Source organism: Drosophila subpulchrella, unplaced genomic scaffold, assembly GCF_014743375.2.
Source record: "Drosophila subpulchrella strain 33 F10 #4 breed RU33 unplaced genomic scaffold, RU_Dsub_v1.1 Primary Assembly Seq36, whole genome shotgun sequence".
Lineage (NCBI taxonomy): Eukaryota > Metazoa > Arthropoda > Insecta > Diptera > Drosophilidae > Drosophila > Drosophila subpulchrella.
Genome location: NW_023665582.1, coordinates 243,634 through 271,565, shown reverse-complemented (window position 1 = coordinate 271,565; position 27,932 = coordinate 243,634). Strand labels below are relative to the sequence as shown.

General features: G+C 39.8%; 2 protein-coding genes and 2 long non-coding RNA genes across 7 annotated transcripts; 2 read left to right on the top strand and 2 right to left on the bottom strand.

Moving 5' to 3' along the window:
* Positions 1-44: 44 nt before the first annotated feature.
* Positions 45-27,348, top strand: LOC119561768 (transmembrane protein 138-like). Of its 4 annotated transcripts, none has more exons than XM_037875252.1 (4): positions 45-321; positions 378-631; positions 690-807; positions 26,194-27,348. In XM_037875252.1, exons 1-3 carry the CDS (start codon positions 188-190, stop codon positions 797-799), a joined length of 498 nt encoding a protein of 165 aa, XP_037731180.1. In that variant the 5' UTR covers positions 45-187; the 3' UTR covers positions 800-807; positions 26,194-27,348. The 4 variants fall into 4 exon arrangements, with proteins under 4 accessions (XP_037731180.1, XP_037731181.1, XP_037731179.1 ...); XM_037875253.1 differs by lacking the exon at positions 26,194-27,348 and having other exon boundaries at positions 378-450; positions 535-631; positions 690-869; XM_037875251.1 differs by lacking the exon at positions 26,194-27,348 and having other exon boundaries at positions 690-869.
* Positions 18,128-18,861, bottom strand: LOC119561777. Its single transcript, XR_005221446.1, has 2 exons — positions 18,494-18,861; positions 18,128-18,435 (listed from the first exon to the last, which is right to left on the bottom strand). It is a non-coding gene; the product is annotated as an uncharacterized LOC119561777 (long non-coding RNA).
* On the bottom strand, positions 19,072-20,767 carry LOC119561774. The gene is made up of 4 exons (XR_005221443.1): positions 20,542-20,767; positions 20,326-20,480; positions 19,560-20,271; positions 19,072-19,383 (listed from the first exon to the last, which is right to left on the bottom strand). It is a non-coding gene; the product is annotated as an uncharacterized LOC119561774 (long non-coding RNA).
* LOC119561770 (transmembrane protein 138-like) lies at positions 21,008-22,212 on the top strand. Its single transcript, XM_037875257.1, has 3 exons — positions 21,008-21,255; positions 21,312-21,565; positions 21,624-22,212. The coding sequence occupies exons 1-3, from the start codon at positions 21,122-21,124 to the stop codon at positions 21,731-21,733; spliced, it is 498 nt and encodes a 165-aa protein (XP_037731185.1). The 5' UTR covers positions 21,008-21,121; the 3' UTR covers positions 21,734-22,212.
* Positions 27,349-27,932: the final 584 nt, after the last annotated feature.

The following is a 27,932-nucleotide window of genomic DNA, read 5'->3' as shown; positions in this document are numbered from 1 at the left end:
TTTAAGGACATTTGTCTATCGATAAGTTTCTGGTATGACAGACAGAGCGCATGACCGACGCGGTAGCTTTGACTTCATTAGGGCGAAGGACGTAAAAAAACCGCACAATAGGGACACAACAAAACCAGCACAATAAATACACAATAAACTGACAACCCAATCAATTGTTTACCGTTGAGATAGCGCTATGAAGCTAACTCTGCGACGGTACTCCTGGGTGCTTTTGCTTCAGTTCGCCCTTTTGGGAGTAGACCTTCTCTTAAACGCATTTGGGCCTTCGCTTGCTAGAAACCGATTGCAGACAGCCATATTTCTCTTTGTGTAAGTTTTCGAGGCTCGCAGAATTTCGATTACTGGACTTCACAATATTATTTCAGAATTCAGGACGCTCTGATCATTACGGAGTATTTGCTGTTCACCATGGCGCTGCATTCAACGTGTGCGTACCAGGTCGGTGCCTCCTTCATAATCCTGCGGAACTGCAAGCTCTTCATGATCAGCATTACCCTGTACTTTCTTCTGTCCGCCTCCCAGCATTTCTGGATCATCTACCAATATCGTCACCCACCAGGCGAAGAAAATCAGCACTGGCCAATAGATCTAATATCTTTATCATTGGGACAACGCATCAGTGAGATCCGGAAATAATGCTTACACGCTTATCGTGATGTTCACCTCTTTCTTCGCAGTGTCGGTTTTCTATTACTATAGCTTCAAATCAACAGCTCTGACCATGGCGGATCCCCGCTTCAAGGAGGAACATTTGGATTGGATCGCGGACCAGCTGGCCGATAAGTAATGAAGTAGTTTAAAGCGATGTGTTATTTGTAGCGTGGAATTTTTAAGTGTAAGTGAAAACGATAAGGCAACCAACGCATATACTGAATAACAAGTAAAATTGGTTGGTTCTGAATATACACCATCGGTCGGCAGCTTCCCACTAAGCGGGCATAGGGAATTGCCCTGCTTGTTCATTGCCGACTTATATGTTAATATTAAGCAACAAGTTTCGGAACAAACACATCCATAATCTACCCCGTACGGCACAATTTGCACCTAAAAATTACTCACAGGGTCTGTCCATATACATATTATCCACCCATTTAATTATACTATTATTATAAAATTGATTTGTTGCACAGGCGTTATCAATTAGCTGACATCTCCCACCCACTATGTTATTACATAATATGTCCATTAGGGTGAACTTTTTTATTGCCAAAGAGCTCACCATCATAAATCGCAGTTTTCTGTACAACATTTTTTTTAAGCCCAAATTTGTATACCCTTGCAGAGGGTATTATGATTTCAGTCGAAAGTTTGCAACGCATTGAGGGAGACGTTTCCGACCCCACAAAGTCTATATATTCTTGATCAGCATCAAGTCATGTCCGTTTGTCCGTCCGTTTCTACGCAAGCTAGTCTCTCAGTTCTAAAGCTATCGGGCTGAAACCTTCCCAAAAGTCTTCTTTCTTTGTCAGGTAGTATATAAGTCGGAACCAGACGTATCGAACAACTATATCTTATAGCTCCCATAGGAATAAGCGGCAAAAAAATTTTTAAAAAATTATATCTTTGGTGTTTTTTCAGGTTATATGTAACCTCTTACGCTTGGAAATAACATTTTTAACTAGTTCTGAATTTCGAATTTAATTTTATCAAAATGGGACGGCTATATCATTTAGCTGCCATAGTAACGATCGCAAAATTGGTGGGAAAATAATTTGAAACAAATTATAGCTTCGGTGTTTTCTGACATATTAGCTTCTACTCCTGGAAAAATCATTCTTTTAGTATTTCAGAATTTCGAATAAAATTTAAATAAAATCGGACGACTTTATCAAATTGCTGCCATAGAAACGATCGGATAATTAATGCCAAAATAAAACATAGACCGTTATATTTCGCTTTCGGTAAACGTGGACGGCAGTAAACTTAAATGGAACAATATCTTATAATTTTTATATTTAGTTTTCAGTTTTCTAAAAATCGGAAAGCTCCGTACATACAATGCTCCCACGGGAACGACCTGCAAGGGTATAAAAACTTCGGCATGCCGAAGTTAATTTTTATACCCTTGCAGAGGGTATATTGATTTCAGTCAGAAGTTTGCAACGCAGTGAAGGAGACGTTTCCGACCCCATAAAGTATATATATTCTTGATCAGCATGACTAGACGAGTCGATCTAGCCATGTCCGTCTGTCCGTCTGTCCGTCTGTCCGTCTGTCCGTCCGTTTCTACGCAAACTAGTCTCTCAGTTTTAAAGCTATCGGGCTGAAACTTTCCCAAAAGTCTTATATCTTTTGCAGGTAGTATATAAGTCGGAACCAGCCGGATCGGACAACTATATCTTATAGCTCCCATAGGAATAATCGGACAAAAAAATGAAAAAAAATTATATCTTTGGTGTTTTTTAGCATATAAACTCCTAAGCTTGGAAATAACAATTTTTAAATAATTTTGAATTTTGAATTAAATTTTATCGAAATCGGACGACTATATCATATAGCTGCCATAGGAACGATCGGAAAATTTGTGGAAAAATAATATGAAAAAAATTTTAGCTTCGGTGTTTTTCAACATATAACCTCCAACGCTTGGAAATAACATTTTTTAATTAGTTCTGAATTTCGAATTAAATTTTATCAAAATCGGACGACTATGTCATATAGCTGCCATAGGAACGATCGCAAAATTGGTAGGAAAATAATATGAAACAAATTATAGCTTCGGTGTTTTTTAACATATAACCTCCTACGCTTGGAAATAACATTTTTTAATTAGTTCTGAGTTTCGAATTTAATTTTATCAAAATCGGACGACTATATCATATAGCTGCCATAGGAACGATCGGAAAATTGGTAGGAAAATAATATGAAACAAATTATAGCTTCGGTGTTTTTTGACATATTATCTTATACTATTGGGAATATCATTTTTTGTGTTTTTAAATTTTATAATTATAGCTGCAAGGGTATATAAGCTTCGGCTTGCCGAAGCTAACTTCCTTTCTTGTTTTTCTTGTTTTACATTAAATTTTAGGGTGTGAGCAAAGGCCTCAAACTTTCTAAAAAAAAAAGAACTCACACAACACATAAACATTTTTCTTCTTTCCTTAATTTGTTAACTTGTTGGTTATGATCGAACAAGGGAAATTAGGTATTGCCTATTATTTTGAAGTATTTCGACTTTATGAACGACTTCAGAGCTTAAAAAAATGAAATAGTACTATTTAGCAAACTGTCAAAGTTAAAATGCAAGTTTACGGCATCTAGACGGATATAAGAAATGCTTAAAAACCTTCAGAGCCATTGCGAACCAGCCAAAACCAGGGACCGAAATTAACACTAATTTAATTGTTTTTGATCGAAAAAATCGTGTAGTTCGGCAAAACTTAAAGTCGGAGAAAAAGTTCACGAAACCAATTAAATGTGTCCTTTACAAACCAGCAATGACCTAACAATTTTTAACTTTTTGAAAATGGTCACATATGTAGTAACTGTTATTTTTTGACTCTTATTTATATATGCCTGATAATAACAGTTATTTTTGGACTGATAAATAAGTTTTCCCGTAACTATTATTTTATAACTATTAGACTTTTATTTTTTTCAGTCTTAACATAATAGTTATTATTAGACTGAAAAAATAAAAGTCTAAATAACTCTTACAAGTAGATTTTTATTAAAAAATTTACCAATAAATCGTTATTTCGTGACCGAAAATATAAGTCTTAAATATCTGTTGCTAATTGTTATACTCGTAGAGTAAAAGGGTATTCTAGATTCGTCGGAAAGTATGTAACAGGCAGAAGAAAGCGTTTCTGACCCCATAAAGTATATATATTCTTGATCCGAGTCGATCTAGCCATGTCCGTCTGTCTGTCCGTCCGGATGAATGCTGAGATCTCGGAAACTATAAGAGCTGGACTATTGAGATTCCTGAACTTCTTCAGCAGCGTGCCACGCCCACTCTAACGACCACAAACCGCCCAAAACTATGGCTCCTACAGTTTTGATGCTAGAATAAACATTTTAACTGCAATGTATTGTTCTCATCAATACCTATCGATTGACCAAAAAAAAGTTTGCCGCACCCACTTGAACGCCAACAAACTTCAAAAAATCGTAAGTATGAACACGGATATCTCGGAAACTATCAAGAATAGGGAATTGGGATTTTAGATTTAGATTCCATAGCCTTGTACGCAGCACCGCAGTACCGCCTAAAACGGTGGCTCCTACAGACTTAGTGCTAGAAAACAAATTTTAACTGAAATGTGTTAGTCTCGTCAATACCTTTCGATTGGTCCAAGAACTTTGCCACGCCCACTCTAAGGCCCGCATACCGCCCAAGCCATTGTCGCCCATAGTTTTCATGCTAGCAAAAAAATTTAAGCTTGAATGAAGTAGTCTCGACAATACCTATCGATCGACCAAAAAAAAGTTTGCGACGGCCACTTTAACACCCATAACGCTTAAATCTTTCTACCGCCCACATAACCATATATTGAGATCGCGGGTAGGTGGCGCTTTTCAATATCGCTTTGCTGCTCGCATCTCGGAGATACCATCTCCCTTTGGTCCCTTTAGCTGAGTAACTGGTATCTGATAGTCTAGGACTACAACGTTCTCTTATGTTATACCCGTTACTCGTAGAGTAAAAGGGTATACTAGATTCGTCGGAAAGTATGTAACAGACAGTAGGAATCGTTTCCGACCCCATAAGGTATATATATTCTTGATCAGGATCACTAGCCGAATCGATCTAGCCATGTCCGTCTGTCCGTCTGTCTGTCCGTCCGGATGAACGCTGAGATCTCGGAAACTATAAGAGGTAGGCTATTGGGATTTGGCATGCAGATTCCTGAGCTTTTTGTTTCAGCAGCGTGCCACGCCCACAAACCGCCCACAACTGTGGCTCATACAGTTGTAATGCTAGATTTAAAATTTAAACTGAAATGTATTATTCTCATCAATACCTATCGATTGACCTAAAAAAAAGTTTGCCCCGCCCACTTTAACGCCAACAAACTTCAAAAAATCGTAAATATGAACGAGTATATCTCGGAAACTATCAAAGATAGAGAATTGGAATTTCAGATTTAGATTCCGTAGCCTTGAGCGAAGGTTTGTTACGCAAATATGCCACGCCCACTCTAACGCCCACAAACCGCCCAAGCCTTTGGCGCCCACAATTTTTATGATAGATAAAGAACTTTAACTGAAATGTCTAAGTCTCGTCAATACCTATCGATTGATCCAAAAAAAGTTTGCCACGCCATAACGCTTAAATCTGTCTACCGCTCACATAACCATATATTGTGATCAGGGGTAGGTGGCGCATTTCAGTATCGCTTTGCTGCTTGCATGTCTCCATTTCCCCTTTGTCCCTTTAGCTGAGTAACGGGTATCTGATAGTCGAGGTACTCGACTATAGCGTTCTTCCTCGTTTTTGTTTGAATTTGGTTGGAATTTGTTCCTATGTATGTTCTTAAAATTGCATTTATACTTATACACATGAATTCTACGACACAACGCGACCGCAAATTCTTCAGAGAATGTGGAACAACTAATGGTAACAAATTGGTTAATGCTGGCCATTTTAAGCCATCCATAAATTCCTTAACATATAAAAACCGAATCTCTGTTGACCATGGTTACAAATTTGTTAGTGCTGGCCATTTCATGAATTCCCAAAAATATGAATTGGCAAATTTGTTAGCACAATAGGAACCAACCGAGTTCCAACAGACGAGCTCTCTGTGTCATTCCCGTTGGCAACAGATATTTTAGACTTATATATTTTTGATTATTAAATAACAATTATTTTTTACGTTTTCAGTAGAAGTCTTCAAATAACCGTTACTTTACTTTTATTTCTTCATTTCATTCTTTAAAAAGTCATTGAATAAAAGTTACTGAAAGACTTTTGTTTTTTTAGCAGGGACCGAGAACCTTACTATCTATTTACTATAGCCCGCAATGTATCTAAAAATCACCCAAATTGGAGAAGAAATACCAAAATATATTAGGTAATTTAAAATAAAAATCACAAACATTGATTATTTACGGTCCATGTTTTTTAAAAAATACCTGTTAGGTTCAGACTTTTATGTAAAAGTTGAAAAATAACAAATGCTTCATGACTTAAAAAGAAAATGTGATGAGTACCGATTAAAAAATTATTTTTAAAGTTAAAGTTATAACTGGTTCCTTGTCTAAAACTAATTTGTTTAATTTTTCCTTTTGGTTATGCATTAAAAATACCAAAAGGAAATTTATAATGGGGTCAGTAAGACGTAACAAATTTCATAAAAAACAAAGTCCGTCTTAATGGACAGCCTCCCAGCCTCCCAAGAAATAATTCTTCGAATAGGTGCAAAGAAACATCGATTTCAACATTTTACACTTTTTACCTTTATCTACTGTATGTGACGTTAATGACCATGTCCTCGCTAGAAACTGGCGTGGCACCTTACTGAAATAAGTTTGCGATGCGCAAGAATCTCTTGAGTCTGTATTCTTAATCTCAACTTTCTAGCATTTATAGTTTTCGAGGTCTAAGCGTTTATACGGACAGACGAACATAGCTCATGATCTTGATCACAAATATATATACTTCATAGCAGTGGTACCCACACAAATACAATGAAATGAAAGACTATCATTTATGTATGTGCGTAAACCGAAGACGCCGGCCAAAGCCACACGAGCGTTTACAGAGTCGGTGTCGTGGCAGAGGACTCCCAGACTTGCGAGTCAGGCCAGAGGGCACCACTAATTTATAGGGTAGGAAAGCCTTCGTTCCACCTGTTACATACGTTCCGATGAATACAATATCTCTTATTCTACGAGTAACGGATATAACGAATTTAAATTAAAATTTAGGTTCTGAGCATACAATTTTAGTTATGTGATTTGTGTTTGTTAGTTTGAACGCGGCACACTGCAAAAATACTTGTTAATAAATAAATACACGTTTAGAATACTACCAAAAAATGCTTTAACATTTTTATAACTATTCATATTAATATTTTTTGTTTGTATATATTGCAGCGATTTAGAAAATAACCTTTACGTTTTAAAATATTTACATTTATTTGGTCGGTAAGCACCACTTTTGCATAACTAAAAAAAACCTAGCCAACGACTCATACGAAGGTTAAGTTAAGAAAACTAATGTGACATTAGATAACGTAGTCAATAAATATCAACAATTATAAGCTTTGCACAATAAATTGAAATGTATGGTAATCCGTTCTAGTTGGTTCCTTGGCGTTGAGCTCTGCTACGTTTCAGATAGGCTGAATGGAACGCCAAACAGCTGCTCCCATGTTTTACCGATAACATTCAGACAACACGTGGAATTGTTATGCGTTTCGAACAGCAACTGCCACATCTCGCACTTGTTTTGGGTCTCGTCGCTAAAGTTCATTACATATTTTTGATCCGTAATGCGTTCCACGTCTACTAAGTTGCTCATGGGCTGGTAAGTTTCGGTTGCGTGGATTTATCCTGAATTTTGTTTGAAAGCCACGAGAATTTTAAATCTGCGATATGTACAAATGTGACTCTGTAATTAGGAGCAGAAATTGTTCAAAGTTCTTCTCTTGTTCACGAATCCATTGGCTGCTACGAAGCAGGGAGCACATATTAACTGGTTCAAATGCAATAGTTTGCAACGGATTGCTGAGGGTGGTGGATGGTTTGTAATTAAGTTTGCACTGCTCTGGTAGAGGGTGATCTATAAAAAAATATTTAATTTTTGTCCAATAAACTTCGTGTAAAGATAACTTACGTCGCAAGAAAAGAAGTAAGCTATCGGTCGTAAGCATGTCGTGCAACAGCAACATAAATCCGCCCCAATCCTTTAAGGTAAAGGATAATCCAAGCTTCCAGGGCAGCAGTTCAACCGCCTTTAATCGACTAACCGACACTCTTACGACTTGCCGAAGCCACTTGGCCACATCGTCTTGGGGTAATGCAAAGGATTCCATTAAAAAGCAATTGCAGTTGGACATCACCACGAGTCCTTCTCCCAGGACCTGGGTCTGCTCGTTAAAGACGCGTCCCTTTGCCAACCACTTAAAATGTTCACCATCCTCCTTAAACTTGCTCTGGTAGAAGAAGAGTTTTAGACGGTGATCGATATCATTAAAGTCAATGTAGTTAAATTTGTAGGGCTGAGTACCCAAGTCATTAGCTTCAGAGTCTACCATCTTCTTTGAGCTGGACATGAGCAGATTAGTTGAACGAAATACGGCTGCAAACGGTAAAAGGCTGACTTCATCAGCTCTTTTTAAACGGCTTATTGAGTCCGTATTTGAGCTACTTATTTGACTAGATCCTGAAGCCAAATCTCTTGCATAAAGATTTTGGCACACACAACAAATGGAGCGAGCCAGCCTGCTGGATCAAACAGCTTGGCAATTTGGGAAAGGACTTGGCGTTTCGTGTGGGAGATTTCCGTTGCTAAATCTGGTGGGACGAAAAAGAACTCATCGGACGTCGCCTTCCATCGTACGCCGAGAGTTTTGGCTGTGCTCTCAGTGTCGATCTCGAGGAAGTCGGTTGTCAGAAGATGATCGCTTTGGATATGAGCTAATATTTCTTTGTGGTTGGAGGTCCATTTTCTCAATGGAAACCCCGCGGAATCTAGAGCACTTTGTAGCTCGCGAACAATGAACTTATCGTCCTCGGCGGAGTCAGCTCCCGAAAGGACATCGTCTACATACATATGATTTCGAATGACGTTGCTCGCTCTTGGATGGCTGAGCTGCACGTCAGTTGCCAGCTGTTGCAGGACTCGAATGGCCAGGAATGGCGCGAAATTGACTCCAAAAGTTACCGTCTGTAATTCGAAATCTCGAATGTGCCCCTCGCTGTTGCGGAACAAGATGCGCTGGAACGGGGAATGCTTCGGATCTACCCATATCTGCCGATACATTTTCTCGATATCAGCACTGTAGACGTATCGGAAATATCGCCACTTCAGGATCTGGATAGTTAGATCGGACTGTAAGACTGGGCCAGCATGAAGGACATCATTTAAACTGACCCCATTCTCTGAAGGGCTGGAGGAATTGAAAACCACACGTAACTTAGTGGTTGTACTTTCCGGCTTGAGCACGGCATGATGCGGAAGGTAATAACTGGCAGAATTATGGGTAGGACGGACTTCTTTCATGTGATGGAGGTCGAGATACTCTTGAATCACGGAGTCGAATTTGGCTTTCAGCTGAATGTCCCTCTTTAGGCGTTGCTCGGTTCTTAGGAACTGCGACAACGCGGAAGATCTGGAGTGACCGAGAGCGGATTTCACGTTTTCGGGATCACGAAACGGGTGACTTACGACATACCTGCCGTTATCGTCTCTCGTAGTCGTCCGGAGAAAATTTTCCTCGCACGTCAAATCGGAAGATTTTGTCACTTTTACTGGCAGATCCTCCACCTCCCAAAATTTTGTGAGAAGCCTATCCAGGGACGTGTCAACCGTGTGGGAGATTCGTGTGGAAAGAACGGAAATCTTATTTTCCCTTGGAGCAGGAACGGGTCCTGTAAGGATCCACCCAAAAATGGTTTCTTGACCGAGGAGAGAGCCGGGTGCCGCTTAGGAGAATGGATGGCAGTACGTCGGCCCCGACCAGAATATCTATCTGTGCGCTCTCGTAGAACTTTGGATCCGCTAGTAGCAGTTCGGGAAGATCCCGTAGAAACTGTTGCGGAATCGGACAAGATGGGAGGTTTCCAGCTAATTGAGGAAGAACATAGGCCGTCGTGCTTATTTGCCGGCCAGGCCTGGTCGGAGAACGGATGGTAAACTGACAGAGCTTTTTGGATTCAGCGGATACTGTCTGGTTTAAGCCTAATACTTGGACTCGGATTACCTGGCGAGGCAACTTAATTAATTTGAACAGCCGCTCAGAAATGAAGGTTGCCTCTGATCCTGAATCTATCAAGGCACGAGCTTTAAAATTCGACCCCAGGTGACATATGTCAATTATGGCGGTGCCCAGCAAGACGGATCTATACCCCGTCGCGAAGTAATTTTGGACTGTAGAGTCCGTGGACCGGGAAGCGGTGGCAACTGGTGTACTTGGTCTTGGGAAGGGATTCGAAGGCGATTGGGAGGAGTTGCCTCTGTGTAGTAAGGTGTGATGGCGGCCGCGGCACGTAAAGCAGCTATGAGTGCTTTCACATTCACGCAGCTGATGCCCTCGTTCAAAGCAGTTCAGACACAGCTGCTTCCTCTTTATATATGCCGACCGCTCGTCTACCGTTATCTGGAGAAACCGTGCACATGTGCAGACAGGATGGTTTTCCTTCTTACAAAGGTCACATCCTTTTGGCTTAGGTGCTACCCTTGTCTCGTAAGAATTTATTCTTCGAGGCGCTGCAGTGGGGGCGGATGTTTTTGGCAGAGATTGACTCGAGCCTGACGGCCGTACGTCGTCTATGGCTTCTAAGGTCCGGTGACGCTCCGTAAGGAAGGCGTTCAGTTCCTGCCACGTCGGAATCTCTGCCTTATTGTGCAGGGACTGTTCCCACAAGGATAGCGTGAGCTTCGGAAGTTTGGAGGAACACATGTACACTAAGAGGCAATCCCAATTTTCGGTTTCAATTCCGGACATTTCTAAAGCCGTGAGGCATGCCTGGATGGTGCGTTGAAGTTCACGGATAGCTGACCCAGATTCCTGATTAACGGACTGCACATTGAAAAGTATTTTTAATTGGCTATTTACTAACAACCGCTTGTTTTCGAAACGCTCACTTAGGTTAGCCCAAGCTGAGCGAATGCCGTCGTTAGTAAGGGGGGAGTTTGACACTATCGTGTGTGCATCGCCGCTTGTTTTGGCATTTAGGTGAAACAGTTTTTCGACTGGCGTCAGCCTTGGATTGTTTATATAAATGGCCGTAAACAGATCCCTAAAGGTCGGCCACCGCAGATAATCTCCGGTGAAAACCTCGGTATCGCACGGAGGCAGCCGACATCCAGAGGAAATGTAAGTCTGGGTAGGAACAGCTTGAACTTGGGGAGCCTGTGCTATCATATCCGCGATCTGAGCCCCACATCTCTCGTAAACGCAATAGCAGTAGCCGTATTTAGCCTTGAGAACTGGCAAACTATCAGCTGCACTGTCTCCGGCTTCTGCTATGCACCCGGTGCATTCGTCGTAATCTGCCTTGATGCGGTCCCATAACGCGCGTATTTCTTCGCGGCGGATGTTCAGCATGGACAGAGTAGGAGGGATCGGCGAAAAAGTTTTTATTCTGGATTCAGACTCACTCAGCCGATCTGAGACCTCAGTAAATTTGCTTAGAGCGATTTGGGAAGGTGCTAGTGCCATTTTGACGTTTGCACGGGTGGCCCTTTTTCGGGGCGACGAGGTCTTGGCGGTTAGTTCTGGTGTGGGCGGATCTACGGATATGCCTGGGACTACGGCAGGTAGAATACACAACTTGTTGTTATCACTTCCAACGGACATTTAAAAGAAAGGACCTTTCTTTTTTTTGGGTCAGAATCTGCTCGCCTTTGTTTATGCCGGATAAATAGGAAACCTGGCCCACTTCGGGAACATTGGAACGAGGTGTCGAAACAAAAAAGTAGTGGATCGGAGAAATATAAATTGGAAGCAAGTACCGACCTGGTTACTTTGCGGAATTAAACCCAATGATACGGATTAGGAACGGTGAGTAGGGAGTTCGAATATCACCCGTTGAGAAATAATACTATAATATTTAACCCTTTTGGTATATGTATTTTGTGGTTGGGATCAAGTTTGGTATATTTTGCTGGTATTTTTTGCGTTTGGATAAATTGAGGGGGAAAAATACCAACTATGTGCCTTTATTTAAACTTCTGAATGAAGAAAAATACCAAAATATGCCAATAGGTTGTTGGCCGGGGGATGCGATCGGTTGATTATTTAGTATTAGAGTATTGCTTTAATTTAATTTAATATTCCGAGGGAAAAATACTAAAAATATAACAAAAAAATTAGTGGACGGAGGATGCTATGCATGCGGTGGAGTGCTGGTATTTTTCTCGTTTAAATAAAATAAATTTTACGGAGTAAATACCAAATACCAAAAAAAATACTAAAAAGTTTGATGGTAAATAAAACACAATGACCAAAAAAAATTTCACGTCGGTTGGTGTAATTTTTATTTTATTATTTTTGACCGGATGGCCGACGGAAAAATTTAATTAGTCGGAACGGGATGATGGAGTTAAAAATTATATGTGAATGTATGTAGATATTTGTATGTATGTAGATATTTGTATGGATGTAGACATTTGTATGGATGTAGATATTTGTATGGATGTAGATACCCTTCAGTTCTGCAGTAGGGACGCGGTGACATGGCTCAAGGCAAAAATCTTTTTTTGTGCCTAAAACGCTGTGCCGCTGTTGACGTCAGCAGAGCAGTCGGCGCAGCCGTAGAAGGCTGCCCACGAAAACGATCGTGCAACAAAGACAGGCAGATATTCGGATATTTCCCTCTCTTTCTTGTCTTATAATCTGCCTGCACTCCGCGCTCGCAGAGACAAATTTCGGCCGGTCCGTTATTTTTTTTTGCGTCTCTCCGTTATGTTCGGCTAGCGACTAATATTTCGGCGGAAAAATTTTCGTGAAGCAGCGACATGTGAATGCCCTAATATTGTAGGAGCATTATTGTGTATCGAAAATATACAACTTATATTGTTTTATAAAAGTAAATTATTTGATTATAGTAAAATTAAGTAATTTGGACTTACTTATAATGTTATGTTTACTTATTATACATTTTTATAACAATATATTTGTTTAGTGTAATTATAGAAAATTAGTCCGTTAAAATTGATTTCAATATTTAAAACATTAGTAGTATTATTACTAACATTTTTTTAAAAATTCTTATTGTATTTTTTACTTAAGAAGTACAAATTATATAGTCGGATATATTTCGCTTTAGAAAGGGTATAAGTGCAGTGGCACGCGCCAACAGCGAAGAGAAAACAAAGGAAATCGAGTAAAGGGGTGAGAAGAAGACTTGGTGCATTCTTTTTGAGTGATTGAAATGGAAGCATCCATTTTAATTGTGCGCAGCAGAGTTACTTTAATCGTCTCTTTAAGTTAATATAATAAAGTCAGGTAAGTGCTACGTTAAGTTTAAGATGTTGTGCATTGATCTTAATTTAAAGTACGTATATTTTGAAGGTATTCAATGGGTTCCGTTAGCCGAAAATGGATGACGAAATGTTTTGTGCCAATAAAAATCCTGCAAAGGGTTAAACACAGCTATAAAAGGTAAATATACAAATAAACAAATAAAACGCATTTTTTAAACATATGTTTTTTCAGGAGCGTTGGCCAAGGATTCACAAAACCCGGACAAAGGTTTAAGAACGGCGATGACTAACGTTAAAAATAAGCTTACGAAACAAAAAAACATAAATAATAATTGACCAATTTTTGAAAATGTAAATAATACCATCTAATTAAATTGAAATTAAATATGTATGTATTTTAAATTCTATATTTTCATAATTGAAAACTCATGGAAAAATTCTGATTTTCACAAGTGATTTCACTTGGGACGTGTCACTTGCAAGTGATTTCACAAGTGAAAACTCATGGAAAAATTCTGATTTTCACAAGTGATTCACTTGGGACATGTCACCGGCACGTGACAGGCCATACGAAAAATGAGTATAAGGAACAAGTGAAATCCCGAAGGACTTCGAAAAATTTTCATTTGAATTTTCACTTGTGAAAATGCGGACATCCCATACAATTTTCTGTATGGAGCGTCACTTGTTCTTCACTTGTGCAAGAGGACATGTCCCACGTGATTCCCAAGGTGATTCACAAGTGAAACTTTTTTTTTTGGAACTGAAGAGTATTTGTATGGATGTAGATATTTGTATGTATGTAGATATTTGTATGTATGTAATTTTCGCCGGTTTTAAATTTATTAAATAATTATTGCCGGCGGGGTATGTGTTGTTGTGGACGTTTTCGATTTATTTGTATGTGGACTGTATTTGGAAAAACGAAAAAATATGTGCAAGTACTTTAGCGGCTGCGGATATACAGTGAGAAAATCTTGGAAGGTTTTGGGGGCCTGAATTGGCAGAACACTGGAAATTAAATAATTCTCACTGTATGCTTGGCTTGTATTTGCACACTGTATGCTTGGCTTGTATTTGCACAATATTTTCTCTAAGCTTGGAATATTTTTTCTCTATTTTATACAAGTGTACGTATGTATGGATGAGCGGCCAAATGCAATTAAAAAAGGAGTCGGAAAAAATTGGCAATACACGCACGTTGCAAAAGGAAAATCGAAGAAAAAAATGGCGAAGTAATTTATTAATTGCCGTTGTCGGATTTAATCGGACTTGGATTTTGGACAAATCGTGTAGAAAGTCAAACGAATTATATTTTCGAGTGGCTGACTGCACACCGGCAATTAATGAGACGAAAAAGCTTACTTATCTTATCGGGTCGAATATACCAAAATGTACGCCGGGGGGTAGCGGGGTACGGCGCTGGTGGAATGGCGTGGGAGGCGACGGCGGGAAACTGGCGGCGTCGGCGGGCTTCGGCGTAGGGCTGCTGGTGCGGCTGACGGGCGTTGGATGCGGCGACCTGTTTGTGGTCGCTGTAGGGGAGAAAACACACGCTGCGCGAAGTGCCCCTTAACCGAAAAGAAGTTACGCACAAAAGTTAACTGGTAATAGTAGGCGGGGGTGCGACCGCGGTTTATTTCTATTGAACTCCAAAATCGAACTAACTAAGTCTAAGCTCCGCTCTGCGCTCCAAAGCGCAGCGGAGACTTCATGGAGGGAGCTGGGAACAGCGCAGGAGAGCGGGAGCGCGAGAGAGCGGGAGAGCGGTGCAGCTGGATAGCGGGGCCGGTTCAGATTCCCCTGACAGTGGGCCTGAACAGAGTGAAAGGGTATACTAGATGCGTCGGAAAGTATGTAACAGGCAGAAGGAAGCGTTTCCGACCCCATGAAGTATATATATTCTTGATCAGGATCACTAGCCGAGTCGATCCAGCCATGTCCGTCTGCCGACTGTCCGTCTGTCTGATCCGGGTGAACGCTGAGATCTTAGTAACTATAAGAGCTAGGCTATTAAGATTCGACATGCAGATTCCTGAGCTTCTTACCCAGCGCAAGTTTGTTTCAGCAGCGTGCCACGCCCACTCTAACGCCCACAAACCGCCCAAAACTGTGGCTCAACAGTTTTAATGCTAGAAAAAAAATTTTAACTGAAAAGTATTATTCTCATTAATACCTATCGATTGACCTAGAAAAAGTTTGCCTCGCCCACTTTAACGCCCACAAACTTCAAAAATTGTATCGTATATATGAACGAGGATATCTCGGAAACTATCAAAGATAGAGAATTGATATTTCAGATTTAGATTCCATAGCCTTGAGCGCAGCGTAAGTTTGTTACGCGAATATGCCACGCCCACTCTGACGCCCACAAACCGCCCAAGCCTGTGGCGCCCACAATTTTTATGATAGATAAAAAACCTTAACTGAAATGTATTAGTCTCGTCAATACCTATCGATTGATCAAAAAAAAAGTTTGCCACACCCACTCTAATCTGCCTACCGCCCACATAACCATATATTGCGATCAGGGGTAGGTGGCGCAGGGGTATACAAACTTCGGCTTGCCGAAGTTAACTTCCTTTTTTTGTTTTCTGTGCTTTTGCACAAAGATTGCCAAAGATTACATTTCTTATTCTTTGGGCCGCGGCTAACGGCGTCCATCGAAGTTCACTTGCTAAGTCTGCCCTTCAGTTCCAAAAAAAAAAGTTTCACTTGTAAATCACCTGGGACATGTCCTCGTGCACAAGTTAAGAACAAGTGACGCTCCATATAAAAAATTGTATGGGATGTCCGCATTTTCACAAGTGAAAATTCAAATGAAAATTTTTCGAAGTCCTTCGGGATTTCACTTGTTCCTTATACTCATTTTTCGTATGGCCTGTCACGTGCCGGTGACATGTCCCAAGTGAATCACTTGTGAAAATCAGAATTTTTCCATGAGTTTTCACTTGTGAAATCACTTGCAAGTGACACGTCCCAAGTGAAATCACTTGTGAAAATCAGAATTTTTCCATGAGTTTTCAATTATGAAAATATAGAATTTAAAATACATACATATTTAATTTCAATTTAATTAGATGGTATTATTTACATTTTCAAAAATTGGTCAATTATTATTTCTGTTTTTTTGTTTCGTAAGCTTATTTTTAACGTTAGTCATCGCCGTTCTTAAACCTTTGTCCGGGTTTTCTGAATCCTTGGCCAACGCTCCTGAAAAAACATATGTTTAAAAAATGCGTTTTATTTGTTTATTTGTATATTTACCTTTTATAGCTGTGTTTAACCCTTTGCAGGATTTTTATTGGCACAAAACATTTCGTCATCCATTTTCGGCTAACGGAACCCATTGAATACCTTCAAAATATACGTACTTTAAATTAAGATCAATGCACAACATCTTAAACTTAACGTAGCACTTACCTGACTTTATTATATTAACTTAAAGAGACGACTAAAGTAACTCTGATGCGCACAATTAAAATGGATGCTTTCCTTTCAATCACTCAAACAGAATGCACCAAGTCTTCTCACCCCTTTACTTGATTTCTTTTGTTTTCTCTTCGCTGTTGGCGCGTGCCACTGCACTTATACCCTTTCTAAAGCGAAATATATCCGACTATATAATTTGTACTTCTTAAGTAAAAAATACAATAAGAATTTTTAAAAAAATGTTAATAATAATACTACTAATGTTTTAAATATTGAAATCAATTTTAACGGACTAATTTTCTATAATTACACTAAAAAAATATATTGTAATAAAAATGTATAATAAGTAAACATAACATTATAAGTAAATCCAAATTACTTAATTTTACAATAATCAAAAAATTTACTTTTGTAAAACAATATAAGTTGTATATTTTCGATACACAATAATGCTCATAAAATATTAGGGCGTTCACATGTCGCTGCTCCACGAAAATTTTTCCGCCAAAATATTAGTCGCAAAAAAAATAACGGACCGGCCGAAATTTGTCTCTGCGAGCGCGGAGTGCAGGCAGATTATAAGACAAGAAAGAGAGGGAAATATCCGAATATCTGCCTGTCTTTGTTGCACGATCGTTTTCGTGGGCAGTCATTTACGCTGCGCCGACTGCTCTGCTGACGTCAACAGCGACACAGCGTTTTAGGCACAAAAAAAAGCTTTTTGCCTTGAGCCATGTCACCGCGTCCCTACTGCAGAACTGAAGGGTGGTATTTTTCCTGCTATTTCCTTAGCTTTTTTGTACATGTGAGTACTATACCCCTGCAAGCATTTTCTATCGCGGAAGGCACTTTTAGGTGACTTCTAGAAGGTGAAAACGATCGTCCCCGGTATAGCATTCGGATCGCCGAATTAACTTCTGGAAGTGTCGCCGTAGTCACTTCTGGAAGTCATTCAGAAGTGATTTTGCATATGCTTGTAAAAGATACCTAGAATAGTCTTTCCCAATTGGAAAATCTTAAATAAAATCATATTTTCTTACTTGTTTTGCAAAATTTTTTATTTAATTTTTCTATAAGGGCGTTGGCCTCTTGTATAGACGGTCCCTGGCATGTAGGAAATTTTGCTAAACAATGCTATTTAGGTCCAGCTCCGTCGACATAAGAAATTCAATAATAACCATTTCCAAAAGAAACAGAAACAAAGATATTTTTTTGTTCAGTCAAAGTAAAAATAAACTAGAAGACATTACCTTTTACAATGAAATATGACGAGATTCGTTGGATACCGTGTTGCTACGCAGTTACACGCCAAGTAATGTCCACAGCTAGCTTGCCCGTAAATAGCTTTAAATAACCGTAAAGCCTAGTACTCAGATTGGCTAAGAGTTTCACTAGTCGAAAAATCTTATTCATTGTAGTGTGACCGACGTTTTCAAAGTTCACCCGCAAGGCCTGTAGCATGGTCTTACTGCCAAGCAGCTAGGTTTGTTGCCAAACGGAAAACAAATCAATTGGAGAAATTTAAAAAGGAGGAGTCTGCTGGTACACAAAGAAATTAAAATAATAATAAATGGAATGTACAACGAATGTTTTTATTTATGTAAATAAGTAGTTTAAGGATGCTTTGCCATCCTTCCCGCGCCACCGCAGTCCAGCTCCGAGTACCAATAGGCATATTGGGCCTTAAGGAAGTGGGAGCCGAATTGGGTACGGGGTTGATCCGCTGATGCTGCAGCAAGTCGCGCAGCATCCTCGCAGTGGTTGTCTATGGCTTCTTAAACTGTTCCTTAGCGGGCGCCTTATTTTCCTCCTCCCTATAGAAGCCAGCGGGTCCTCCAGCTCCGCTTAAGCTGGCCAAGTAGCTGGTGGTGGTGGTGTCTGGAGTCCTAATGAAGAGGTCGTCGGATATCGTATTACTGGTGGTTCTGCTAACAATATACTTACCAGGTTCTTTTGGCCTGATCTTACTTTCTGTACGAGGATACGCCCGGCAGGATGTCCATGTAGAGAGCATGTTCCTTCCCATTGGGATTCTCTAGTGGATCTCCTGCAGCACTGCAACCATTCTGCTGATTTGCCCCTGTTGTGGTAATGCTTACTGTCGGTGAAGTCCTACAATAATGGGCAACAGCTTGGATAAGGGGTCCTTTTTCATCTGCACTGATATTCTGCAGGCGTTTTCTAGGTTTTTTCTTCATTTTTATACCCTTGCAGAGGGTATAATGATTTCAGTCAGAAGTTTGCAACGCAGTGAAGGAGACGTTTCCGACCCCATAAAGTATATATATTCTTGATCAGCATGACTAAACGAGTCGATCTAGCCGTGTCCGTCAGTACGTCTGTACGTCTGTCCGTCCGTTTCTACGCAAACTAGTCTCTCAGTTTTAAAGCTATCGGGCTGAAACTTTCACAAAAGTCTTCTTTCTTTTGCAGGTAGTATATAAGTCGGAACCAGCCAGATTGGTCAACTATATCTTGTAGCTTATAGTGTGTTTTTTCCCACTAATTTTGTTTTTGTAAAATGTGTACTATCGTCTTTCTATTGCTCAGAAGTGTCTCAGAAGTGTTGCAATTGGAGTCGATAATGGGAGGGACTCTATCGATAGGTTAAGTCGATAGGGCGATAGTTGCAGCAGCGAGGTGAATCTGGCGGGCGATCAGGCCATTTGAGGATTAATCCCGGTTCGCTCTGAGATTACCTTAAATGGCACTCATGTGTCCAATGACCCAATTTTGGGAGAGGCGATGTAATATGGCGGGGGAGGAATGATGATCAGCAGATATCAGTATAGTCGCAGCCATATTGTCCAACTAGGCAGATGTAGCTGGAAGTACTAAGATACATTTTTTGTGCTTAAAAATAAATTAAAGTGAGTGATAGGAAAGATAACATGCTAGTTCGTTATTTATTAATAATCATTTATAAAGGCAGCCGGGTTCCCAACACAAAGGGCCCCGGGATATTTACTTGGGAGTTCCACTGATTTCTGCACGACTTCGCCATACCTACCAGCCCCGACTTAGCTGCCAGCAACCGGTGTCCGTTCGACCCGCACAGACGACCAGCCATAAACGCCTTTCGCCGTCGACGCCGACGACATCAAGCATTTCCCGGTTAGTCCGTTCCGGTCTACCACGTCCACCTCATCTCGGGAACTTCCAGCCGTCGCATCGCGGCGTTGAGAAGTACCGCCATTTTGTCGGGCGGCCGAACCTCCGACTGCCCTTGCACAACTCACCGTAGTGCGCCAGTTTTCCTTCTTGGAGACAAGTGTTGTCGCTGACCTCCGGCGAGAAGTTTTCAGCCGGGCTATAATCGCCCTCCAGGCCCGGCCCAAAAGTGGCTGAAATTCAGGAAATATTATAATACATGGGTACCTTGATTATTAAATTCCCTGTTTGTGAATTTATCCTGATTTAGACCCGAGAGCCTTATTTGTCCTCGTCGTTTGCCTAGAATCAAAAAGGTCGCGAGCATCAGTTAGATGGTATAGTTTACAGTGCAGTTTTAGCCTGTCCCTTCTTTTCCCCTGGAGCTCCTCAGGATTAGGTGACCCGACACGCGCGCATCGCGTATGTTCCTTTTGAGGGCCGCGTTTCCATGCGAGCTCTACCAATAAGTGACTGTTAGAGCATAACTTTCCGCGGCGCCTGTAGCCTTTTTCTTATAACTTTGACCGCGTAAATATTGAAGACGGTGGCCATGTTTTCGGTCTTAAAGGCTGAGGAAGGATAGATCAGTTAAGAGGAGCATGAATATAAATGATTGTACGTACCATATTTATTAATCATTTGTAATACACACAATGTGAGTAAGCTTTCCCAGTGGGGGAGATGGAACCGTCGTAGTCGCGAGGAGGGGGCTCCTGCCAACGGAGAATGGTGCCCTGCAGCATCTTGAGGGCATCCATGGTTGGGTGGGGGCGCTTGGCTAAGTCATCAATAGCCACCAAATTAAACCAATTTTCCCGTCAATATTTGTAGATATTTACCTTTGTTTACGTTTTGGTTCTTAGTGATGACCGATAGATTAGTGATGTGAGACAGCGGAGTTGTCGATACTCATGTTGCGAGCTGTGGCATAGGGGTACTCTGCCCTGAGATTAAGACTGAGCTAGCGGCACTGCCACCGAAAAATAAACAGTTCCTAACAGAAGTTACTTCTTCGCGATCCCGACCCTTTTTGTTTTTGTAAAATGTGTACTATAGTCTTTCTATCGTCCAGAAGTGACTTAGAAGTGACTTCTACGCGATATATGTATGCATTTTTTGTTTTTGTAAAATTTGTTCTATCGTGTTTCTATCTGGACGACAGGACACATAAAAATCGCCCTTTTGCTTGCAGAGATGTTCTCAACTTTGTGCGAGTTAAATATAGCTGCCTTTTTAAGGACATTTGTCTATCGATAAGTTTCTGGTATGACAGACAGAGCGCATGACCGACGCGGTAGCTTTGACTTCATAAGGGCGAAGGACGTAAAAAAACCGCACAATAGGGACACAACAAAACCAGCACAATAAATACACAATAAACTGACAACCCAATCAATTGTTTACCGTTGAGATAGCGCTATGAAGCTAACTCTGCGACGGTACTCCTGGGTGCTTTTGCTTCAGTTCGCCCTTTTGGGAGTAGACCTTCTCTTAAACGCATTTGGGCCTTCGCTTGCTAGAAACCGATTGCAGACAGCCATATTTCTCTTTGTGTAAGTTTTCGAGGCTCGCAGAATTTCGATTACTGGACTTCACGATATTATTTCAGAATTCAGGACGCTCTGATCATTACGGAGTATTTGCTGTTCACCATGGCGCTGCATTCAACGTGTGCGTACCAGGTCGGTGCCTCCTTCATAATCCTGCGGAACTGCAAGCTCTTCATGATCAGCATTACCCTGTACTTTCTTCTGTCCGCCTCCCAGCATTTCTGGATCATCTGCCAATATCGTCACCCACCAGGCGAAGAAAATCAGCACTGGCCAATAGATCTAATATCTTTATCATTGGGACAACGCATCAGTGAGATCCGGAAATAATGCTTACACGCTTATCGTGATGTTCACCTCTTTCTTCGCAGTGTCGGTTTTCTATTACTATAGCTTCAAATCAACAGCTCTGACCATGGCGGATCCCCGCTTCAAGGAGGAACATTTGGATTGGATCGCGGACCAGCTGGCCGATAAGTAATGAAGTAGTTTAAAGCGATGTGTTATTTGTAGCGTGGAATTTTTAAGTGTAAGTGAAAACGATAAGGGAACCAACGCATATACTGAATAACAAGTAAAATTGGTTGGTTCTGAATATACACCATCGGTCGGCAGCTTCCCACTAAGCGGGCATAGGGAATTGCCCTGCTTGTTCATTGCCGACTTATATGTTAATATTAAGCAACAAGTTTCGGAACAAACACATCCATAATCTACCCCGTACGGCACAATTTGCACCTAAAAATTACTCACAGGGTCTGTCCATATACATATTATCCACCCATTTAATTATACTATTGCCAAAAATTGATTTGTTGCACAGGCGTAATCAATTAGCTGACATCTCCCACCCACTGTTATTACATAATATGTCCATTAGGGTGAACTTTTTTATTGCCAAAGAGCTCACCATCATAAATCGCAGTTTTCCGTACAACATTTTTTTTAAGCCCAAATTTGTATACCCTTGCGGAGGGTATTATGATTTCAGTCGAAAGTTTGCAACGCATTGAGGGAGACGTTTCCGACCCCACAAAGTCTATATATTCTTGATCAGCATCAAGTCATGTCCGTTTGTCCGTCCGTTTCTACGCAAGCTAGTCTCTCAGTTCTGAAGCTATCGGGCTGAAACCTTCCCAAAAGTCTTCTTTCTTTGTCAGGTAGTATATAAGTCGGAACCAGACGTATCGGACAACTATATCTTATAGCTCCCATAGGAATAAGCGGCAAAAAAAATTTTAAAAAGTTATATCTTTGGTGGTTTTTCAGGTTATATGTAACCTCTTACGCTTGGAAATAACATTTTTAACTAGTTCTGAATTTCGAATTTAATTTTATCAAAATGGGACGGCTATATCATTTAGCTGCCATAGTAACGATCGCAAAATTGGTGGGAAAATAATTTGAAACAAAATTATAGCTTCGGTGTTTTCTGACATATTAGTTTCTACTCCTGGAAAAATCATTCTTTTAGTATTTCAGAATTTCGAATAAAATTTAAATAAAATCGGACGACTTTATCAAATTGCTGCCATAGAAACGATCGGATAATTAATGCCAAAATAAAACATAGACCGTTATATTTCGCTTTCGGTAAACGCGGACGGCAGTAAACTTAAATGGAACAATATCTTATAATTTTTATATTTAGTTTTCAGTTTTCTAAAAATCGGAAAGCTCCGTACATACAATGCTCCCACGGGAACGACCTGCAAGGGTATAAAAACTTCGGCATGCCGAAGTTAATTTTTTTTCTTGTTTTACATTAAAGTTTAGGGTGTGAGCAAAGGCCTCAAACTTTCTAAAAAAAAAGAACTCACACAACACATAAACATTTTTCTTCTTTCCTTAATTTGTTAACTTGTTGGTTATGATCGAACAAGGGAAATAAAAAGAACCTTATTTCTTGAGTTAAATCAGCTCGAAATAGCCTAGTCCGTAGGTCTTCTGTCTCTGACTCCAATAGGACCGTGTTCGGTTTCCAACAAATCGATTTTTTGACTACTCTTTTAGGACAAGGTGTTTAGGACACTTAAATTAAGTTCATGGTATTCACATTGATGATATTTTAAATTTCTGTAGTAAGGGCTATTTTAGCATAAAGCAATTCGCATATATAGAAGTTATAGTCTATTAATGGTGGTTTAGGTATTGCCTATTATTTTGAAGAATTTCGACTTTATGAACGACTTCAGAGCTTAAAAAAATGAAATAGTACTATTTAGCAAACTGTCAAAGTTAAAATGCAAGTTTACGGCATCTAGACGGATATAAGAAATGCTTAAAAACCTTCAGAGCCATTGCGAACCAGCCAAAACCAGGGACCGAAATTAACACTAATTTAATTGTTTTTGATCGAAAAAATCGTATAGTTCGGCAAAACTTAAAGTCGGAGAAAAAGTTCACGAAACCAATTAAATGTGTCCTTTACAAACCAGCAGTGACCTAACAATTTTTAACTTTTTGAAAATGGTCACATATGTAGTAACTGTTATTTTTTGACTCTTATTTATATATGCCTGATAATAACAGTTATTTTTGGACTGATAAATAAGTTTTCCCGTAACTATTATTTTATAACTATTAGACTTTTATTTTTTTCAGTCTTAACATAATAGTTATTATTAGACTGAAAAAATAAAAGTCTAAATAACTCTTACAAGTAGATTTTTATTAAAAAATTTACCAATTAAACGTTATTTCGTGACCGAAAATATAAGTCTTAAATATCTGTTGCTAATTGTTATACTCGTAGAGTAAAAGGGTATTCTAGATTCGTCGGAAAGTATGTAACAGGCAGAAGAAAGCGTTTCTGACCCCATAAAGAATATATATTCTTGATCCGAGTCGATCTAGCCATGTCCGTCTGTCTGTCCGTCCGGATGAATGCTGAGATCTCGGAAACTATAAGAGCTGGACTATTGAGATTCCTGAACTTCTTCAGCAGCGTGCCACGCCCACTCTAACGACCACAAACCGCCCAAAACTATGGCTCCTACAGTTTTGATGCTAGAATAAACATTTTAACTGCAATGTATTGTTCTCATCAATACCTATCGATTGACCAAAAAAAAGTTTGCCGCACCCACTTGAACGCCAACAAACTTCAAAAAATCGTAAGTATGAACACGGATATCTCGGAAACTATCAAGAATAGGGAATTGGGATTTTAGATTTAGATTCCATAGCCTTGTACGCAGCACCGCAGTACCGCCTAAAACGGTGGCTCCTACAGATTTAGTGCTAGAAAACAAATTTTAACTGAAATGTGTTAGTCTCGTCAATACCTTTCGATTGGTCCAAGAACTTTGCCACGCCCACTCTAAGGCCCGCATACCGCCCAAGCCATTGTCGCCCATAGTTTTCATGCTAGCAAAAAAATTTAAACTTGAATGTAGTAGTCTCGACAGTACCTATCGATCGACCAAAAAAAAAGTTTGCGACGGCCACTTTAACACCCATAACGCTTAAATCTTTCTACCGCCCACAAAACCATATATTGAGATCGCGGGTAGGTGGCGCTTTTCAATATCGCTTTGCTGCTCGCATCTCGGAGATACCATCTCCCTTTGGTCCCTTTAGCTAAGTAACTGGTATCTGATAGTCTAGGACTACAACGTTCTCTTATGTTATACCCGTTACTCGTAGAGTAAAAGGGTATACTAGATTCGTCGGAAAGTATGTAACAGACAGTAGGAATCGTTTCCGACCCCATAAGGTATATATATTCTTGATCAGGATCACTAGCCGAATCGATCTAGCCATGTCCGTCTGTCCGTCTGTCTGTCCGTCCGGATGAACGCTGAGATCTCGGAAACTATAAGAGGTAGGCTATTGGGATTTGGCATGCAGATTCCTGAGCTTTTTGTTTCAGCAGCGTGCCACGCCCACAAACCGCCCACAACTGTGGCTCATACAGTTGTAATGCTAGAATTAAAATTTAAACTGAAATGTATTATTCTCATCAATACCTATCGATTGACCTAAAAAAAAGTTTGCCCCGCCCACTTTAACGCCCACAAACCGCCCACAAACTTCCAAAAATCGTAAATATGAACGAGTATATCTCGGAAACTATCAAAGATAGAGAATTGGAATTTCAGATTTAGATTCCGTAGCCTTGAGCGAAGGTTTGTTACGCAAATATGCCACGCCCACTCTAACGCCCACAAACCGCCCAAGCCTTTGGCGCCCACAATTTTTATGATAGATAAAGAACTTTAACTGAAATGTCTTAGTCTCGTCAATACCTATCGATTGATCCAAAAAAAGTTTGCCACGCCATAACGCTTAAATCTGTCTACCGCTCACATAACCATATATTGTGATCAGGGGTAGGTGGCGCATTTCAGTATCGCTTTGCTGCTTGCATGTCTCCATTTCCGCTTTGTCCCTTTAGCTGAGTAACGGGTATCTGATAGTCGAGGTACTCGACTATAGCGTTCTTCCTCGTTATACCCGTTACTCGTAGAGTAAAAGGTACTAGAATAAAAGTACTAGATTCGTCGGAAAGTATGTAACAGGCAGACCCCATAAAGTATATATATTCTTGATCAGGATCACTAGCCGAGTCGATCTAGCCATGTCCGTCTGTCCGTCTGTCCGTATGAACGCTGAGATCTTGGAAACTATAAGAGCTACAATACTGGGATTAGGCATGCAGATTCCTGAGATTCCTGCGCAGCGCAAGTTTGTTTCAAAAGAGTGCCACGCCCACTCTAACGCCCACAAACCGCCCAAAACTGTGGCTCCTACAGTTTTGATGCTAGAACAAAAATTTTAACTGAAATGTATTGTTCTCATCAATACCTACCGACTGACCTAAAAAAAAGTTTGCCAAGCCCACTTTAACGCCCACAAACCGCCCACAAACTTCAAAAAATCGTAAGTATGAACGCGGATAGCCCAAGCGGACCAGCTGGCCGATAAGTAATGAAGTAGTTTAAAGCGATGTGTTATTTGTAGCGTGGAATTTTTAAGTGTAAGTGAAAACGATAAGGGAACCAACGCATATACTGAATAACAAGTAAAATTGGTTGGTTCTGAATATACACCATCGGTCGGCAGCTTCCCACTAAGCGGGCATAGGGAATTGCCCTGCTTGTTCATTGCCGACTTATATGTTAATATTAAGCAACAAGTTTCGGAACAAACACATCCATAATCTACCCCGTACGGCACAATTTGCACCTAAAAATTACTCACAGGGTCTGTCCATATACATATTATCCACCCATTTAATTATACTATTGCCAAAAATTGATTTGTTGCACAGGCGTAATCAATTAGCTGACATCTCCCACCCACTGTTATTACATAATATGTCCATTAGGGTGAACTTTTTTATTGCCAAAGAGCTCACCATCATAAATCGCAGTTTTCCGTACAACATTTTTTTTAAGCCCAAATTTGCAAAAAAAATTTTAAAAAGTTATATCTTTGGTGGTTTTTCAGGTTATATGTAACCTCTTACGCTTGGAAATAACATTTTTAACTAGTTCTGAATTTCGAATTTAATTTTATCAAAATGGGACGGCTATATCATTTAGCTGCCATAGTAACGATCGCAAAATTGGTGGGAAAATAATTTGAAACAAAATTATAGCTTCGGTGTTTTCTGACATATTAGTTTCTACTCCTGGAAAAATCATTCTTTTAGTATTTCAGAATTTCGAATAAAATTTAAATAAAATCGGACGACTTTATCAAATTGCTGCCATAGAAACGATCGGATAATTAATGCCAAAATAAAACATAGACCGTTATATTTCGCTTTCGGTAAACGCGGACGGCAGTAAACTTAAATGGAACAATATCTTATAATTTTTATATTTAGTTTTCAGTTTTCTAAAAATCGGAAAGCTCCGTACATACAATGCTCCCACGGGAACGACCTGCAAGGGTATAAAAACTTCGGCATGCCGAAGTTAATTTTTTTTCTTGTTTTACATTAAAGTTTAGGGTGTGAGCAAAGGCCTCAAACTTTCTAAAAAAAAAGAACTCACACAACACATAAACATTTTTCTTCTTTCCTTAATTTGTTAACTTGTTGGTTATGATCGAACAAGGGAAATAAAAAGAACCTTATTTCTTGAGTTAAATCAGCTCGAAATAGCCTAGTCCGTAGGTCTTCTGTCTCTGACTCCAATAGGACCGTGTTCGGTTTCCAACAAATCGATTTTTTGACTACTCTTTTAGGACAAGGTGTTTAGGACACTTAAATTAAGTTCATGGTATTCACATTGATGGTATTTTAAATTTCTGTAGTAAGGGCTATTTTAGCATAAAGCAATTCGCATATATAGAAGTTATAGTCTATTAATGGTGGTTTAGGTATTGCCTATTATTTTGAAGAATTTCGACTTTATGAACGACTTCAGAGCTTAAAAAAATGAAATAGTACTATTTAGCAAACTGTCAAAGTTAAAATGCAAGTTTACGGCATCTAGACGGATATAAGAAATGCTTAAAAACCTTCAGAGCCATTGCGAACCAGCCAAAACCAGGGACCGAAATTAACACTAATTTAATTGTTTTTGATCGAAAAAATCGTATAGTTCGGCAAAACTTAAAGTCGGAGAAAAAGTTCACGAAACCAATTAAATGTGTCCTTTACAAACCAGCAGTGACCTAACAATTTTTAACTTTTTGAAAATGGTCACATATGTAGTAACTGTTAT

Coding starts and splice junctions, on each gene's coding strand:
- LOC119561768 (XM_037875252.1), top strand. CDS start 188: ATGAAGCTAACTCTGCGACGGTACTCCTGGGTGCTTTTGCTTCAGTTC. Junction 322..377: donor ACAGCCATATTTCTCTTTGT/GTAAGTTTTCGA, acceptor ATATTATTTCAG/AATTCAGGACGCTCTGATCA. Junction 632..689: donor ATCATTGGGACAACGCATCA/GTGAGATCCGGA, acceptor CTTTCTTCGCAG/TGTCGGTTTTCTATTACTAT.
- LOC119561770 (XM_037875257.1), top strand. CDS start 21,122: ATGAAGCTAACTCTGCGACGGTACTCCTGGGTGCTTTTGCTTCAGTTC. Junction 21,256..21,311: donor ACAGCCATATTTCTCTTTGT/GTAAGTTTTCGA, acceptor ATATTATTTCAG/AATTCAGGACGCTCTGATCA. Junction 21,566..21,623: donor ATCATTGGGACAACGCATCA/GTGAGATCCGGA, acceptor CTTTCTTCGCAG/TGTCGGTTTTCTATTACTAT.